The sequence below is a fragment of the Motacilla alba genome, chromosome 9 (assembly GCF_015832195.1).
Source record: "Motacilla alba alba isolate MOTALB_02 chromosome 9, Motacilla_alba_V1.0_pri, whole genome shotgun sequence".
NCBI lineage: Eukaryota > Metazoa > Chordata > Aves > Passeriformes > Motacillidae > Motacilla > Motacilla alba.
This window is the reverse complement of record NC_052024.1, coordinates 13,262,737-13,282,309: the sequence shown is the minus strand read 5'-3', so window position 1 is coordinate 13,282,309 and position 19,573 is coordinate 13,262,737. Positions and strand designations below refer to the sequence as shown.

Sequence of the window (19,573 nt, the reverse complement as noted above, 5' to 3'; positions counted from 1 at the left end):
AAATGAGTATAAAAAGAGAGAGAAAGCAGAAGGTTTATTTTGATTTGGTTTTACACCATCATATAAACAGGAAAACACTAAGCTTAGTTAAGGTTACAAAATAAAAATTTCAAAAGTTACATTCTCAGTTACATTCTCACCCTCAGATTCTATGAAAAGCTTTCTGCTATGTAGTAACAACTATAAAAATACTACTTTAGGTCAATAGATATGCTATTGGGAAAGCTACCACTCTATAAACATTTAAAATTAGTTTTTACTTGCTTTATTGTTAACTGACGTGTTGCACATATTTCAGGAGAGTTTTACACAGGCAAAAAGTACAGCAGCTAAAATATAACCCAAGCAAATGATGAGGTTATTGTGGTTTCTGAGGAAAAACAACACAAAACAAACAAAAACTCAACCCACACCGGTTGTTTCACCCTGAGACACTCAGAATACAGGCACAGGAAAGCAAAAGGCTCTGTGCACGAAGCACAGCTGAAGAGTCATGGATACATCTCAGGAGGTGAAATAAACCATATTTCCACTCACGGACTAATCTCTGATGGCTTTCTATCCCTACCCCTCACTGCTTCAGTCAGCACCTCAGGCCTCATGGTACTGCAGTCTGATAGGAGGGTCCTCAGTATCTTTTGATGGAAGTTTTCCCACTTCTTGAACCACTTGTGCACTGGGCCATTAATGTAAGGAACAGTGGTTACTGCAATTACCACAATGCTCTCTTGAGATGGGGTGCATTACGACTGAGCTCGCTCCCCCACCCTAAGCCAAGCTGAGACTAAAACCAGAAGACTGAACATTCATCTCTGAAAGATTTTTCAAGGAAGGTAAATAAATTTTCATGAAAAGCAACACAGAAGCACTTGGTCCTATGTGGGGGCAAAGAAACCATCCAAGCATCCTTCCTGCCTTAGTTACCCAGTAATTTTTATGTTTACTCAGATCCTTAGGAAAAATGTAAAGCTAAGCATGATCATCCACATTCTGATGAATGTCCAAGGTGCTTGAACAATGGACAGAAAAAACCCACTATCAACATTAACCTTTTTCCTTCACCTTTGCTTATAATAAGTTCACAAGCCTGAACTGGGCTTGCTTTCTTCCAGAGAGCACAAAATTGCAGACAACGTAGCCCAAAGTCAAAACTGTCAGACAATAAAATGAAGTTTAGTAGGAACAACTGATCAGAAAAAGTTACCAACCAAGCTTGGACAAATTATTACCCTCAGGCCATACTTGCTTCAGCTCACCCAAGAAGCTTGGCTTTCAACTTTAGTATTGTACTACAAGGCCCTGAATAATGCCATTTAAGGAATATGAGAATTCTTTTCCCCAGAAACAATCCTTTCAGACTGGTAGAAAAGCCAAACTTCCAAGTTTGATTTTTCAGATCCTTTAAACAGTTACATTGTTTGATCTACCAAACACTGTTTGGTTTACCTACAGTAAAAATGTGTTATACCCAGAAGTTTCACCAAGATTCACACCAAATCAAAATTAAGGTTCCTGAATTTATTTTGCAAGGGCAAATAGTTAGATTAGCTACTAAAAACTAGAAATACTATTACAAGTAGTAAAGAACAAGTCTTCAGGCTTGACACCATCTTTATTTGTCTCCAGCTTTCTCCAGCCAACTCAACAGCTGCAGGAAAAAAAGGTCGTATTCAAAAAGCAGCTAAAGAGGTAAACAAATGACATCTGCCTGCCATGCGAAAACACAGATAAAAATAATTTAAAACATTTAGCACAAACGCAAAGGAAAGAAGACTTTAAAAACATGAAAACCAAAAATAAGCCACTCTCAAAATACTAGCAAAGAAATAACGAAAGTTTCCAAAGGTGAGGAAACCAATAAACAGATATTAAGGAGTTGAAAACATGCTACACGTATTTTTTTATATGCATGCACAAAGCATGACAAAACGCAGGATGAATTTTACAGTAGTCAAGTCCTCCACACAACAGTGAAGGATATACATACATATACATACAAATATATATATATATATATATATATATATATATATATATATATACACACACCTGGCTGCTATGCCTCAGATTACCAGTGCCAAACAGCATGGATTTTAAACCTCTAAACCAGAGTGCCCAGATGTCCCCAGTGCATGCCGCTGTGACCATCAGGCTCTCGGCGCAGCAATGACCAACGCCTGGCTTTTATCTCGCTGAGAGCTGAAGGAGCTCGCAGCAGCTGCCCCGGGCAGGCACAGGGGCGCAGTGAGGGCCACTCAGGAGGGCATGGCACAAGCGAAGGCTCCGGCCGGGGAAGGAGCGAGTTCAGCTGCCCGGTGCTGCTCTGCTCCAGCCCGGCCTCCGAGGCCAGCTGGGAGCTCCACCTGGATCCCTTCCCTCTGCAGAGCAGGGTGCTTGGTCGGCCACTGACACCTCCCAGCTGTGAACTTTAAAACAAAACCGAAACACGCTTTCTGATGTTTCTGACACAAACATTGTTGAATTAAAAGCTTACCTTGTCAAGTTTCAGTTCCAGCTCTGTCACATCTCCTTCTACCTCTTCCAAAGCTGCCCTGCATGCATAAAAGAGGTTTTCCTTTAAAATTTTACACAAAAATACTCTGAGTCTGGGGAGAAGGGGCAGACACACATTCATTTAACTCATTTACTGCCATCACAGTTTTACTTAAATGTCAACTGTAAAACAGCATAGATTTTAAAGAACCATAAGAACTGCAGGAAATTTGATGGTACAAAGAAGAAAAGCTACATCACTGCTAACTGTGGTCTATTGAGATCAAATTTTATCAATCCTTATATCTGTCACACCAAAATAGGTTTCTTCTGCTCTTGCATAGACAATAGTCTACATGTTTGAAGCTAACAACAAAGGAAAGAAACTGAAAGTTGGAGGGAATTTTCTTAAATCTTTTGGTGACATCCTGGCTCAAACCTGCAAATAGGGCAGCTATTTCATAAATAACCTTTCAATGAGATTAGGAAAAAATACAGCACTTGCCATGTGTCAATTGACCTGCAGGGAGTTCAGATGGCACACTTGATTGGATCATTTACCTCTTCTCTAGACTGACTGGCCTAGAAGATTTGACCAAATTTAACTTGCCAGTAAAAACTGCTTTCATTGAACATTGCAAAAGCACAACTTTTTTTTTTCTTTTTTTTTTTTTTTCTTCTAAGATCATGTTTCGTTGGACACCTCCTTCCTTATTGCTACCTGAAAAAAACAGGAGACTGAGGATGGATGACTCTTTGTTCAGAGTCCATGAACATTGCTGCTTGATCAGGCTATTGCCTTGAGAGCCAAATGGACTCATTTCTGGCCAGGCGAGCCCCTGGTGCCATCACAGGGTGCCCATTCTTTCAGTCATTCCAGCATAACTGTTCATGGAGCCACACTGTTTACCAGTAGCAGCCTGCCTTGGGGAAAAAAAAGTAAAAGGAAGTTTTCTGAAATGCTTTTTGGAAAATTGGATCAGACACTTCACATTTCAGTCCTACAGAAAAACCCAGCTCTTCCTGGAAAAAGCTATATAGGCAGGGAAGAATGATTTGGGGCAGGAATTTCTTAAGCCATCTTTATACCACTGAGGAGAGACTACACATAACCACAGCTCTACTGTCTCTTGCTAATTCCATTCTAGTTCACATGAGTACAAGCCAAGAACAAAAAAAAAAAACCAACAATAAAAAGACTGGATCAGCCCCCAAGTTCAGGAAAAGCAGTTTTTTTACAAGAGCAGTTCTGAAAAATGCTGCCAATTGCTTGCAGATCTCGAACACTGAGCATGACATTCCCAGCTTTTGCAGATTTCACTACACATAGTTGCATTCCAATTCTTGTACCTCAACGCATTCCCACAGTTATGTCCTAGGTTTTATATCCAAGCAATCCCTGCAGCTACATTTGGCTTCTCCCTCTTCACTAGCTTCAGACCATGAAGGATTTCAGGCAACATCAATTTCTCTTTTACTTTATTTTCTTTCATAACTGATTCATTTCCACTTAAGTCTCTATTTAATCTTGTTTCAGAGAGCATTAAAGAGAATTAAAAAAACCCAAGACCCAAAGGAAGGAAAAGCATCTCAATATTTAGACTGCAATTTTGTATTCATTTGTTTATAATCACAGTGCAACAAATTTTTATTTGTTTCTTTGGCATTAACATAAAAGCATGATTAAGAAGCTTGTTTACAGAACTGCAGCAAGATCTGATAAGAGTATTATTTTTTTGTGTCTTTAACTGAGTTCTAGCTCCACAGGACTTAATGAGCTAAAAGTCTAAGATTCAAAATGAACAGAAATAAAGGCAGTTAGAGCAGGCACAATGAAGACAACACATCTGTTCAGTAATTAAACCTCTATTCCAAGAGGCAAATTTTAAGACGGAATAAGCTCAAATGGAAGAAGTACCAGCAGACCATTAAAAAACTGAAACAATGAAGGGTAGATCAAGCAAAAAGAAGTATAAAGCAAGGCAGATAGAGGTCTGAAAAGCCAGATCTCTGAAATGCCACAGGCCCCTGAGGCACCAGGCTGGTTCTCTGGGCTATTTCCCACCACTGACACGTGATAGAGGGATGGCATATCTGGGCCCTACAGCTGGATAGGGATCGAACAGCTGTAGGGTTCCAGCCAAACCCCACTTTAATTCTATGTTTCTTTGCATAGAAATGATTTCTTTCCTGTTTCCACCACATAAAATCTAGTAGAAGTTATCCTGCAAACATATTTACAGGTATTAGTCCAAAACTGGATTACAATCACAAAAATAATGGAGAGGATTGGAGAGGATGCCCTCAGACTATCAGAATATATATATATCCAATTATGTACCACCTAGTCACAAAAACTGTCATCATGTTTTCATCCTGGGCTAGCAATACATGAAAAACAGCTGATCTGAGCCGTGCTATGTTAATGCTACCCTTGTTTTTCTTAATACTTTTTGAAGCTACAGAATGCAAAGGTGCATTTCTCTCTAAAATATCAGGCATAAAGTTCACAGTAAATGGTCATAATTCTGAGTAAATGTCATGTACACAGCCAAGCCCCACTGTCCAGCTATAAACACAGGAAGTGGTGGTGAAACAGCTGAGGATCAAGCGCCAGACCTGACATGTAACAGAACTGTTGCTCCTTAGTGAAGTGGGAGCTGGGAGCAAGATTTGAGTCACAGTGATCTCAGCCAGAAGGCTCCAGCAATAGGAATAAGGATCAAATCAGGTCCAGTGTATGAGTCAAACATCTGTGGCTTCCCAAGATGTTCAAATACTGCATGGCAACCACAAAACCAGAACAGCTGCTTAAGGGTGGAGGACAACTTTTACAAATGAGCAGTCTCCCATACTCTTCATGCTCTGTAATGAGGACTCTCAGGAATGTGTTTCTTTCCTCTGCTGTGACTTTTCTCCTCCACCACCCCCCTAAAACACAGTTCAGTTTGCTAGATACAGCTTCCTGCACAGCTGCAGTGCAGGAGGAATACAGGAGATAATGGAAGAAAACTCAAGATCTGATTTTGCAGCCTTTTTTAAATGAGGATAATGTCACCAGTTACCCAGCCCAGCATATGTGAAAGACAGCTGAACTCTGACATCCACCACAGCACTCCCTTTAAGTGACCAGTGAAAGACTTTCTTCCAGGCTAAGGTACTACAAATATCCCAGGAACCAAGCAGAATGATGATGGATAAACTCTCCTCTAAAAAAAAATGGGTCTCTAAAAAATGGGTCCTCTAAAAAAACACATGGCTGACCAGAACACCACACACACCATAGCCACGGACAGGGGTCTGCAGGGCCTGTCTGCTCTCACAAAAGAGTGGTGATCACCAGTGCTTTAAAATGCAGCTCCCCTTCAAACAAAGTCTAATTGCCATTGAAGCCACACCCTGCTATCAGTCTTTTGCTCATTCATTCATCACATTCTATCTTGCATTTTCAGATTGTGTTCCTGAAAATGAGGAGGCTGGAATCAGTAGTCACTCAGATGCTGAAAAACAACAAACTGCAGAGGTCAAAGGTGCTATGGGCAACTAACTAATAATTATTAATTCTAGAAATAATACATCACTATAAAAATATTCAGAATAATAAAATCCCAACAATAAAATATTTTCCAATAGTGTGTGTTTATTTTTTTCTTTTAATTGAGAAAAGTTTTGATTCATTTATTGAATATACTTTCATAGGAACAGGAACATGTCACAAAATCAATTGCTATTCATTCTGGGGCTTTTGAATACATTAATCTATTTGGACTCATGAAATGGAAATAATGGATTTTTACCACTGCAGTTTCAATGGAATTACTGCTAAAGTCTTGTCCTCAAATCTTAGAAAGACACAGCTCTCTTACTTGCACATATTCTATGCAGAACAGCTCCTTAATGAACAACTCACACTTCACTAGAGCTGACATCCTTTCAGCCAACATGCACTACACCTTCAAGACAGCTTGAAAAAGAAAAGGTACTACTGAGTGTGAAAACCTGGAAATGAGATACATAATTGCAAGATAATAAGATTAACCTGACGATTTACATGAGTGTCTCCTCCTCTATGTCAGAGCCTATCAGGTGACAGCAAAAAGGACAGCAGACATTAATCAGAAGGCAAATTAAAATGCAGGTGTACCACAGAAGATATTACACTTGCTCACCTGCTTGGTCTGGTTTGTCTCTGCCTCCACCTCCCTTTCTTCCCACAGCAATTGCACCTTGGGATCACCCTTCAGATGCAAAGCAACTGCTCACAGGTGAGTTCAGAAACAGCCACAGACTGCTGAGGGCAGCCTCAAGCTGGGGGAACACACACACACCACTGTGCCTAATGCCCCTGGACACTGCCACTTCTCGCTGCTCACCAAGGGCCATTTGCTGGTCACCAGGCTGCAAAGGTCCCTGTCCACCAGCACAGCTGCACAGGGCTGTTACTTTTCAGAGGAAGTCTTCACATTCATCTGGGTTAAACTTAAGGAGCTTTCTACCTGTGCTTTGCCCTACCTTGCTGAGTTCCTGCTGGGTGGCAGACCTACCCTCCAGCTTCTCAGGGTTCCCTCCAATCACTGTCTACTTCATTTCATTTCCTCCATATATAGAGAGATATACAAAGGTGTCCAGAGGCACGTTAGCCAGCTTGCCAAGAAGGAATACACTTGGTACATGTGTTATGGGATCAGAAACCAGAGACTAAAAAAGAAACATGACATTACTGAGGAACAAAGAAGGCATACATGGAACAATAAGGCCTAATAACTTTGGATAACAGCATGGACAGATATAGGAAGAGTTTTACAACTTATGAATGTGTCACAACCATTAATACGGTCTGAAGAAAGAACATTGTTGCAGCCTGTCATAGAGCCCACTGAAGTCCTGGTTTGGCACTGCAGAGTTTTTTCCCCACTGGCACAGAGCCCCTCCATACCGAGGAACAGATGATGAACTCTCCCTGACACACTGAGATAAAATTCCTCATTCATGCTAGTAGTCCTTTCATTATTAATTCTTCAGTCATTGCCACACAACATTTTACCAATAGCTTGGAAAAACTTCTGCGTGCCCTACATGAACACTAGGGCTTTCAATCAAAAAGTTGAACCCCCATCCTGAAATCCTAAAAATTTTCTATGAGCTTGGGGGGTTAAAATATGGAAATACATTTCCTGAACTGAAGATTATGATGTGGATTAATAAGCCAAGTTTTCAGGCACGTAGCAAGCACTCTCTGTATTTCAATTTTCCCTGGAGACAGAGGAATCAAGTCCTCAATATTAAAAGGACCATTCCCTCTATTCCTCTCAAGTCAGACTTGTCTTAGAAAATAATCAAATTAAATAAAGCAAAGGTATTTACTGACTTAATAAAATTATTAAACCAAAGGCCTGCTTGTAGGTATCACTGCACCTACAAGGTTTAGTTTCTCCTCAATAATTCATATGGTTTGATATAACCAGTAGGACAAATCGTTTAAAGAGGTATACTTCACTAATTTGTTCTGTACTGCTAGACTACACACAGCTCAAAGATAATGAACATTATAAACAAATCAGTCTTCAAAAAGGAAGAAGTTCTATTGCCCTTAACATACACATCTGGAAGCCAAACTCATTACCACTAAACTTGCACTAGCGTTTAACAGTCTACATGACCCAGTCTATCACACAGAGACTACAAGGACTTCTGCGGACCTGCTGGACTAAAATTTTTAATCTTTTCCTCTCAATACTCTTTTGCAGTAAATTGCCAGAAATGCCTAACAGTGCTATTTTCCCATGGTTTCCCCTAATATTTTTCTCCTAAGCTTTTTCTATCCCAGGAGAGCCTGACAGTAAGCCTAAGCAGGAAATCAGCAACTGTTTCCTCCACAAAGAGTCTGAGAAGCAAGATTTTCTTCATCTTTCAACTTCAGTGTTTTGTTTATCAAAAGATGGCTGTTAACAAGATGAGGGCACAATGGTGACCATGAAAGCTTCATAGAAAAGAAGGTGATTACACTGCAAGTTGGGAAGAGTGCAACATATCACAATGCATGTCCTGCACAACTCTTGACTAGTGATTTCAACATCCAAGATTGGGCCAAAAGCTTTTTAGGAGGATCTACTACCAGATAAGGAAGTAGGACTACAGTATCAAGATCTTGCAACAAAAAAAAGGGCAGCAGAAAGGAGCTCAAGGAACTGATGATGGTGTTGTACAGAAGCCTTGCTGCTGAAAATTTGCCAACATCACAGAGCTGCTTTAATCTTTTAAATCTCAGCGACAACCCAGGATCTTGAACACAGAAGCAGCAGATGGAATGAAGGATTTCAACATTCGAAAACTCAAGTATGTAGTAAGGTCAGGAAGTGGAAGCATAAATATAATCATCAAGCAACCAACTGCAAAAGATACAAGATAGGACATCTAACGAATACACCCTGTTGGCCTCAAGATCTGGAGTTACCAGTCAGATGCTAAGGAGTCCTGTCAACTTTGCTTATAAAAGCTGTTAGTAACAACAGTCTGAAGAGCAGTCAAGATATTAATCCCTGATTTGGAAAGATACCCCTAAGTACCTCACCTGCAGCCAATGCAGAATGAGTAAAGATCACTACATAGCCCCAGCACAGCATTCTCAGGATCAACATGCTCAGAACTGACACAGCAGCACTCAACCACCAACACAGGAAACACCGAGTAAAGTACAGGCAACTAAAGGGCTGAGTGCTGTGCAATTAAACAAAAAGATACCATGTAATCTCAACATGAATCTTGTGTTTGCTTCGATTTCAGAAAAAAATAGGTAACATCTGTCCCTTTCTTTTTGTAACTCCCTAAGTTGCCAATTTAAACCTTACACCATAGTTAGAGGAGCACTGCTGTGTACAAAGCAGCATAAGCCGGCAAAGTCTTCATAACCAGAGCCAGAAACCACATTTCAGAAGAGCTGAGCTGTCTACAATTCCAGTTTTATCAGGTGGATCTTTCTCCTTCTGAAACCTGAGGGAAGTTTCAGATTTGCTATGAAGACTAAGTCCTCAGCAAGTATTGACCCTTCTTGTCCATTTCAGAAGTTGAATATTTCAGTATAAATGCTCTATTAGACAGTCAGAGAAAAGGCTACAGCTTTGATGTAATACACAAATTCTGAACCGGAATTTTTTATTCAGATATTAGGTGAATATACATATATAGATCTCACACTCAGTAACCTAAAGTGCATTTTACATGTAAATTAAGAGTTTTATTGTGCAGTTTTATTGTTCCTGCACACTGCAAAAAGCAGTTTGTTTGCCCTTTATGCCTTTGCACTGAAGCAGCCAGTCAAATGAATCCAATCTCAAAGCAAAAGAGTGCATAAGCATAGAGCAGGACAACAGAGAAATACGGTGTGTTCATGTTTTCCTCAAATTTACAGTTCTCAAATTTGGAAAGGCCAGTTGCTTTTCCTCCTCATCCCTTTCAAATGATGATAAACTATTAAAAAAAAAAAAAAAAAGCATTTGGAACTTTATAATACAAAAACTACAAAATGCTTGCAGTACACCCACAGCCCTGGAACTCCTCTGGGTACATCTAGTATCTTTTCTCCCACTACTTTTAGTCATCAAGAGGTTTTAAAGAGCCTGGGATTTCATTCATCTATCAAAGCTAAGTGCAGGTAAGGTGTTTTTCAACCAAAGAGAACCTTACCTATCCTTTAATTATTACATGTTAAAGGTTTTTAATTTCAAATCAACTGCAAATATTTACAAACAAATTCTTGCAAGACTGATATTTACAACACAGTGGATATTTTGCAATGGTAGGCACATTCAATGCTTCCCCTTGTCATTTTTCATCATTCTTTTTGGGATAAATCAAGTAGGATAGAATAAGTAGGCAGATACATTCTTCAAAATCAGAGACTTGACAAAAGAAATTAAGTTAAATGAATACTTTAAAAATCATTTTTCACAAACTGGAGATTCTTCTGAAGAATAATCCTGTAGATTCTTTTGGAGAATAATCCCACAGAGTAGGTGTGTAAATGTGTGTAGTCTTTTTAAACAGAGTGCAATTTAGCAACACACAAATTGAGCCAGAAGCTGCATCCTCAGTGAAACATCAGATTCCTCAGTCGTCTTGAACAGTTTTTATCCTTAACAGCAACCCTGTCTGGCAAAGCCAACGCAATTGTTCTATTATTGCTGTGTGCCTTATCTGATCAAACACTGGTATCTATGCACAGATACCCAAATTAGTCAGCTAAAGCACCTTTGGGAATGACAGAGCAGAAACATGTGATTTCCAGGGCACAGGTCACCTTATCCTGGCACATATGGCTGAAACAAATCAAGAGCTGCTTGGGATCAAATCTTAATGAAGATCAATAGTTGTAAGGAGCCTAAGCCTAAGATCTGGCTTAGGAGAAGGGATGGTACACAGCAGATGAGATGCATTCTCCTTTTCCTGTTTAAGGAAGGGGCCTAGCTCATTATTTACTAAACACTTTCTATAGATAGGAACTCCAAGTTACATGGCACACGAAGTCTAGGGAAGATATAAGCGACATTTCCAGTTGGCCTGTGAGTCTTTACAGTGCCTTTTGCTAGAGCCAGTTAAGAACACAAGGCCCAACACTGCTGCACCTACATGACTTTTCTTCTTCATCCATGAGTTCTTATTCGGGTTATCTTAATCCAAAAGTATAATAACAACAGCATGTTTCATTGAACCAATAGCATTGTTGTAACACCACATATTCTTTACATTGAAGTTTGTCACAAGAATCCAGTCAAATACTGAGTTTGATTACTTACACGAAGTACTCAAAACCCCCCAAACCCCACACAAACTACATCTTTTTATGCCAAAAAATACCAATATCCAGACACCCATTAGTGCCCACTGACCAGTGGCTTGAGCAGCAAGGGAGTCACTGGAGACCTGGAATCTAGGAAAGGCATCAGAGGGTGGGACAGGACTTCCAGCACAGACTCACACCAGCCACCATGTCTGTGCCACAGAGAGGGATCCCTGGCTGACCAAGGGCAGGGACAGAAGAGGCTCAGTGCCTCCCTGGGTGGAGTCCACAGGAGCAGAAACCCAAACCCCATCTCCCAGGTCATATTCCACATCTCTTTTTTGACAGACAGAAGGGATAACATTAATGGTCAGAACTCTGAATACAACACATTTTTCCTTTGTTCCAAAGGATTGAATTCAAATTTCCATCTACGATATGTCATTCTGAATATCAGGACACTAAAATCTGTTAAGTGATCTCTGGCATTATGTAAGTTATACATATTTTCAATAATAACTACAAGATCACTAAAAATTGAAGACTAGAATATTTCAAAGGCACAGAAATGTGTGTTTGATACACACGTGTTCCTACTTAACATCTGGCACACAGAAAGATGGAAATCTGCAATTGTCTTGCATAGATTATGGTTTTTTAAATTTTAGCAGACTGAAGACATTTCACCACATGTGACTATTTCAATTCTTTTTTATTATATCCAACTTAGAAACTTCAAAATCACACCATGCAAATTCTCACTAGAGCTGCTTTACGTTTATCAAGACAAAATCATAAGCAGAGGTCTTCCTTTAACAACTGTTGCTGAAGGTAGATCACAAACTCAAGAAATGAAAAGGTAGTTTGTGCACAAGCACCTATAGTCAGATTCTTGTCCAAAAGCACAGTACAACTATTTCAATGCCCATTAATATTGAAATGTGAACTACAAAAAATTATCCAAGGGTACTGTGCCTGAATACTACAAACTTAAAATATCAAATAGATAACTTAAAACATCAAAAAGGAATCCTGATTTACAGAAAGACTTATGCCACTTAAACAAGTAAGTTTACCAGCCATCTTCTCTGTTCAAAATCTCCTCTCATTCACAAAAGGAACTTGAAGGAACTATTTTGCAACAAATTATTATCTTAGTCTATCACTGTGTCTTGTCAATTTGAAAATGTATAAGATCACTCCATAAATTGGATTTCTCCTCACACAGTCAGTGCAACACAACAACAACAGATTTACTCTAGGTCTGAGGCCTGGCTACTTCTAATATTCATAAAGCACACATTAACCATAAAATCCTTATTCTGCCACATACACAAGGAATCCTCTTGAAAAGATTATCAGGAAAGCAAAATAATGTTTGAGTCTACTGGACTGCTTAAATTGTCCAGTTTATGCTCATAACGATAATATCTACTATTTTTCATGTTCATAATCTAACCTTTTAGTCATGTGAAAGAGTGACAAGAAAACCAGGATTTACATTGCCTCACACATTTACATTTAACCACACACTAATCTGTCCTCCCCATGGTCTTCCACTGCAGACAGCAACTTCAGCCCTTACTTTTGTTACAAATCTGTCACTAGCAAAAGGCAAAACACCTAAATCACTACCTAAACTCACAGGAATGTCTAAATCTAAAGCCAGCAGTATCTGCTCACAGAGATCACAAATGCAGGTACACAGTTTAAACGTCTACATGTGTTCTTAAAATGAATTCTGCATGTACAAGTAAGAGGCAAAAAAAAAACCAAACAAACCAACAAAACCCACCTGAATTGCTCAGAATTTATTCTTCTATTTCCTGCCTATGTAAACATGACACTTCTGCATTTGCATCACCTTGAGATACTAAACTGATTCAGAAAGCAAGGTCTGCATCAAGATTAAGGCAAAAGCTTCTTGTCTGTAAACAGTAATTTCTGTAGCCATTGGAAATTAGATTTTTTTCCTTTCCTTTTTTCTCCCAAAACAGGTTATAAGAACAGAGTTTGCTTTGGGAAATTTTTAGAATTATTTACTCTAGTAAAAAGTTTGCAATAATTGAAGCCATATTGTTTACTGCATGAAGTAAGAATGGGAAACATGCTGACTAAATAATGTGGTTCTGAGTGCAAGGTTGTCAAGAAGCTAAGCCTGAAAAAAGATCACAGGACGCTGCAAACATTGCTGAAATCAGCACATTTGCTATTCAGAGGCCAACAGTTCCACAGATACGTACAGTGAAAAAACAGAGCCACCAAAAAGTCCATCTAGCCCAAGACACAGATTTCTATTTTATAGTTGCCACCTTCCCAATGAATATTCTATTTACTGACCTTCTTTTCCAGAGATTTTACCATTACTACTCCTCCCCTCCTAAAAAATATAAAACTACCACCTCCATAACTTTGGTTCTTAATGCAATTGCATGAGATGTGCTTAGCCAACATAAAGGAGACACTCCAGGCTAAAGAACCAAACCTCTTCAAATCTATATTTAAAACCTGAAAGGCCATAAGGACTTGTATAATTACAGTTCCATTGCACACACACATAAAAAATAAGCTGTCCCTAATTCTGCAAGTACTCATTAAAGATCAGTTGTACAGGCTTAATTAACATCACTTCTTCAGCAACCATCCTGCTGCTGTGCCAGAGCAATGTTATGATAATGTGCAGATTTTGTCACTACTTCCACTATAAGCTCCCTTCTCACTGGGGGTTTTTTCAAAACATTTCCAGATAAAAATCTAAAAAGACCAAAACTGAGGAAGTTAACATTTTAAGTTCCTATTAGCAATTTGAGACATAGTTAAGATTTTTTAGTTTGCTCTTGTAATATAAATCATACTCAAACAATAAAGAAAGAATCACCATTAATAACCCTATTCTTTGTGATTCATAACTGTGCCAACCAAATTTTTGTTATTTTAAAAATGAAAGTGCATTAACCAAATGAAGACATCCTGATTTCAGGACATTTCTCTAATCTCCATTAGGAAGGATTGTTAACAACTTGCTACTAAGTTTTTTCAGATATTTTCAGATATTTCAGTGTGAGAGATTTTTCAGAGATGTATTTGAGAGTGATTTTCAAAGAATCTTCTTTAGTCTTGAACAATTTCCCTCAAAATAATGCTCTAACACTGCACACTGTGCTCATATACATCCTCCTTTCTTTAGGTCAATCATTTCCTTAATGCACATTTGAAAGGCATAGTTACAAATTCAAAAATAAATCCATTGACTAGAGCCAGAGTAGAACAGGACAGTCACTGCAATCTCCACAGAAGTGCAGAATTAGAAACCCAGAATCAGTTTAACTTAGTTTAACTCCACCAGAGTCCCAGCAGCGTGGACAGGGATGTTGTACACGTGGAACTTACCAACATCCTTCCAAGACTGTCCTCCACGTCACTTCAGCTACAAAAAGTGCACTTCTGCATAGAGTCCCATACAGGAAATTATAAACGTTAACAACCACGTAAGTATGAAATATGCTAAATGCAAACTCAAAAGGAAATGCTTGGCAGCTTTTTCTTTGACTTATTGTATCTTTTTTCCTATTCTTCTGCAATACTTTCCATCCTCCCTTGCCAAGTACGATACAAACTTGCTTTTCAGTCCCAAACACCAAGGGCAGAAAGCCCAGACCAAACATTTCTTTGGAAATTTGTTCTAAAACAGCTAGGTAAGTCTGAGCAAAACAGATTTTGTACGCAGAGTTCTTGGTCTCCTTCCTTTTCACACTTGCCATGTGGCTGAGTTCACCCCCAGGAGCAGCCTCGGTGATTTCAGTGGAGCCACATCCACGCTGAGCCCTAGAGCCAGGCTGAACACCAGGGGTTTGTTGCCACTCACAGCAGGTTAGGAAGCAGCTGCCCTCCAGCACCCTTCCCACTGGAACTCAGCACTGAAGGGACTGCTCTCCTCATGTTCCTATTTTTACACTTTCTCCAGAAGGTAATAAGCAAACCAAAGCATATGGGTTAGGCACTTTTGATAATTTCTCTGACTACTGAACACAACATACTCCAAATAGGTTAAATAAGTTACTTTCTTACATTACTCATAGTTTAAGCAACAAAAGATTTACTACCATTTGGGAAACAGATGCTTAATGACAAACAATTGGTTACACAAAAGAAGTGAGAAAAAATACATCATAAATCTAGAAAGCCAGAAAAGGGCACAAGTGACCTCTCCAACCCGCACCCCCTGGATAAGCATGAGGTGCAGCTCAGCTGGCCCCACACAGACAGAGCAGGGCCAAAGGCACAGGAGAAGAAAGCAGCACATGGCAGGGAACTCCAGTGACAAGCCAGCCTCACACAGAGGCCTGCCACCAGAGCAGCGCCCACCAGAGCAGTGCTTTAGCTCAGGCAAAAAAAGACTCCTCAGAGGAGACCCTTAGAAGGGAATACACTATAACCACAGTTATACCCAGAAAATACCCAAAAATACTTTTACTAAGAATGGTAATTGACAACAGTTTCATTTATATTTTCATCTATCTCATTCACCCATCATCTGTTCTGCAGCTGGGGTCTCAGGAAATGAATAGAAATGTAAATGCAAAAGAATTTAAACTTCAGCAACAGTGACAGATAAGGACAAAGAAATTACCTCAAAAACACAGAGCTTTTTAGTAAAGCATTTTTAAAGACTGGATCAGCCTGAATGTTTTTGAAGAGAGTTCTACAATTGCATAGATTGCAAGCAATTGAATTTTGCTTTTTCGGTTATTTGTTGTTTATCAAAATTGTTAACTGCTACTTAGAGCAGCTGTATTTCCACATCACTTAAAACTGCTTCTCCTTTCTAGTAATTTAGTTCCGATGATTCATGTGGTTGCTACAGTGATACCTCATTGAGAAAAAACATTCTATAGGTAAAAGAAGAAAAAATGAAAATGAAAGAGCAATGTAGAAGCCTGTTCCATTAAACTCTGAAACTTTAACTCTCATTGTTTAAAGGAGATTAGCTATTTGCATATTTAAAAACTACTGCAGGAATGCATGATTATGTACACAGAACTTGCCAGCACTGCTCAGTTCTTATTGTTCAAGGGCTGCTCCAAAACCCCTCCTCAGCCAACTTCTTCATTTGATGGGAAGTCATTGACACGAACTGCAAACGCATTTCCTCACCAGATCTTTGGTGTGTCCATGTTTTGGGAGAGGGGATCATGACAGAAAAGCATGTGATTTCAGTGAGATTATTTTCAAAGCAAGGTTAGGAAAAAAAACACGACTACACATTTGCAAAAGCGTGCCTGAACTCATAGCCTTTCCCACTACCTTAAAAATCAAGTCTCCAACTACCAACTGATTTGGCATGTTGTATGTTTACAAATCTAGTGATGCAATAAGCCATTGTTGCTTCAGGTTTTATAATTCAGATTTCTTTATCATTTACTGGAGGGTGAAAAAAAACCAACCCAGTATGCCTTGCTATGAAATAACTCATAATACTTCTGATGGGAATCTTTATAGCCATTGTCATCTAATCACATATCAGCACCTCAACAGCTACAAACCACCATCCCTTCACAAGCACTTCAAGCCAAGAAACACACCTCAGGTGTTGTGATTTGGGGCCCAATTAAATCCCAAAGCCAAGAAATATCAATATGAACTTCACGAGAAATAAATAAGCAAGAATGAAAGCCATGTGGCTGAAGCTGCCTGTAGTAGCATGTTTTGAAAGATTTAAATAGCTCCCCATGAAAACAGGGATTCAGTGACTCAGGAACTCTGATTCACCCATGTCCTCCCAGTTATCACCACAACCATAAGAAAGTAACCTGTGACATTTCTATTCATTACATACCTCCCCACAGTTTTATTTAAGAGCTCTGACAGGTATACTGACAGGAAGGACAGAGGCTACACCCTCCTGCTCAGCAAGGTCAGGAGAAAGCTGCAGCTCAGCTTTGCTACAAGGAACACAGAGCAAAAAGCTGCCTCATGCCCACACTACCCCCTGCAAGAACACAGGACTCTGTCATGACCTTGCTCTACATTAGTGTCTCTGTCATCCCCCTCAATAAAACCACTGCAGTAACCTTCATTCAGAAGTTTTCTACTCTTTGGATCGGGTAACTTATATGAATATTAAGAATAACCAAAATTATACCAGCAAGTATTGATGACTAATAATGAAAGATATGAACTTTTTCAGAAATACTACAGGAACTCTGCCTTGCAATTTTAACACTTCCTATCAATTAAAGGTTGGAAGGATGTTTTGCTGGCATCAAGTGATTACACCATAAGGTTTTCTGCAATTTATTCAAAGGGAGTAGTATCAGACTGGGAAAAAGACCATGAGGTACGAGAAGACCCTAACAAAGGGTTTTCTCCTGATTCTTTTCCTTGAAAGAAAGGAATTAAGAGAGGGGCAAAAGGAGAATGCTACAAAGTGAAGTCAAATGAACTAGTAGGACTTACCTTGAAGAAACAGCAGCACATTCTGCTCACAAATTTTAGTCACAACTTCTTGTCTGCTCGAGTGTATTTAGTACGTTAGCAGGTGTGAGTAATTAAAATAATGCAACTACTGGTATAGTTCTGTGGTTAAATTATGCCAATCTACAACTGCATTGTCACCAAATGGGATGGACCAACACTATATACAGTTGTCTCAGAATGTATATACACTAGCAAGCATGTCCAGCTCAGGATCAAGTTTTGTGAAACAACTAAGCTACTGTAAAAGTTGCCTGCTGCCCTAAGGGAGGTCTCACTCTCCACTGCCTTCCTCTAGCCTTGCTTGTGGCAGTGAAGTTTCCTCTCTCTACTCCCCACAAGCTTTAGTAGGTTTCACACCCACTGAGACACTGACACAACTCACTAAGCTGGCAGAGAACCATCCAGTCTCCTCTGCCAGGGCACGCAGCTCACTGAAGGATCCAACAACACACGTCACAGCCACCAAAAAACCCGTGGGAGAAGCAGCCAGTGACAAACTGGCAGCAGAGGCAGGAGCAAAGGAGGGAAGAACAGGAACTCCAACTTCTGCCAAGGGTAAGCCATTCAACCAACCTTCCTTCTCCAACTTCCTCTACATCCCAGATACCACAGGACTGCTAAAGCTGATACAAACAGGAGGTGTGAACATACAGCCAGAGAGCAGAGAAGAGCAGCACTATTTCCCTCAACATCCAGAGCTCACCACAGAGCCTCAGGCACTTGAGATATGAGCTTGGCATGGGGCAGGACGGGCACAGCAGTGACACACCACGTCATGGAGCTATCTGTGTCTCCACATATAGCAGGGTAATACCAGGCACAGAAACTGGGTGAATGTAGGCACAGAAACTGGGTGAATGTAGGCACAGAAACTGGGTGAATGTAGGCACAGACTGGCCACACATCCCAAAGAGAGGATCAGTTATGTTGATTAGATACAACGGTGTAAAATACATATATAGAATTCGTAAAAACATAAGGAAAGACTGAGGGAAATGCTGCCTGACATAAGCAGAAATAACCCTACAGCAACGACAGACAACTGGTCACTCGACTGGGGAAAAACAAAGGAGTGCGTGCCTTGCTGTGACAACAGGAAGTAAGACGATACCGAGCTTGTTTGCTACTGGCACCCCAACAGCGGCCACACCGAATACGGACCGTGCAACAGACGCAGGCGGGAGACACTGGGAACTGGAACTGAAGTGTGAGCGCAACTCTGAAGAACCGAAGATAGACCACCAAAGAGTTCACCCTCCTGAGCCTGAGTCTCAGCCGGCGTTGCTTCGGCTGACCAGCATTCCCTGCAGCAGCCGCCCGCCAGCGCTCAGCCCCATCTCCTCCAAGGCGTGACCCCCGCAGCGCTCACTGCTCGCTGCGCTGCCTCCCACGAGCCCCGCGCCCGCTGCCGCCCAGTCCCGCGTACCGCACATGCTGCCCCTCTTCCCGCACCTCCCACACGCCCCCTCCCCTTCCTGCTCAGAGCCCCCGCACCGCGGCAGCCCCCACACAGCCCCCGCCCGCCCCTCCGCTCAAGGCCGGCTGCCCACAGCCCGCCAGCACCTGTCACCCCCCGCGCCCGCACAGCCCGGCCCGCCCCGCACACACCCGTCCCGCTTCCTGTCCCCCGGCACGACCCCGGCCCGGCCCTTCTCGGCGGCACCTGAAGCGCGGCGAGTCCTTCAGGCACTCCTCGAAGTCCACGGTCACCTTCATGGTGGCGGGGCGCGCCGCTGCCTCCGCGGCTGCGGCTGCTGGCGGTGGTGGCGCGGCGAACCCGGGCGAGGCGAGACCGGGCCAGGGCCGGCGGGCGGGGCGGGGCGGGGC

At 40.9% G+C, this 19,573-nt stretch overlaps 1 protein-coding gene across 8 annotated transcripts in view; it reads right to left on the bottom strand.

Annotated features, from left to right (window-relative positions):
- Nucleotides 1-19,573, bottom strand: part of ACAP2 (ArfGAP with coiled-coil, ankyrin repeat and PH domains 2) — a 63,863-nt gene extending 44,290 nt beyond the window's left edge. For 6 of the 8 annotated variants that reach the window (XM_038146543.1, XM_038146547.1, XM_038146550.1 and 3 more), the window contains exons 1-2: nt 19,410-19,573; nt 2,495-2,552 (exon numbers count right to left, since the gene is read on the bottom strand). In XM_038146543.1, coding sequence (XP_038002471.1) covers nt 2,495-2,552; nt 19,410-19,462 — 111 coding nt within the window. In that variant the 5' untranslated portion in view covers nt 19,463-19,573. The remainder of the gene's footprint in view (nt 1-2,494; nt 2,553-19,409) is intronic. The other 2 variants (XM_038146548.1, XM_038146549.1) reach the window with 1 other exon arrangement.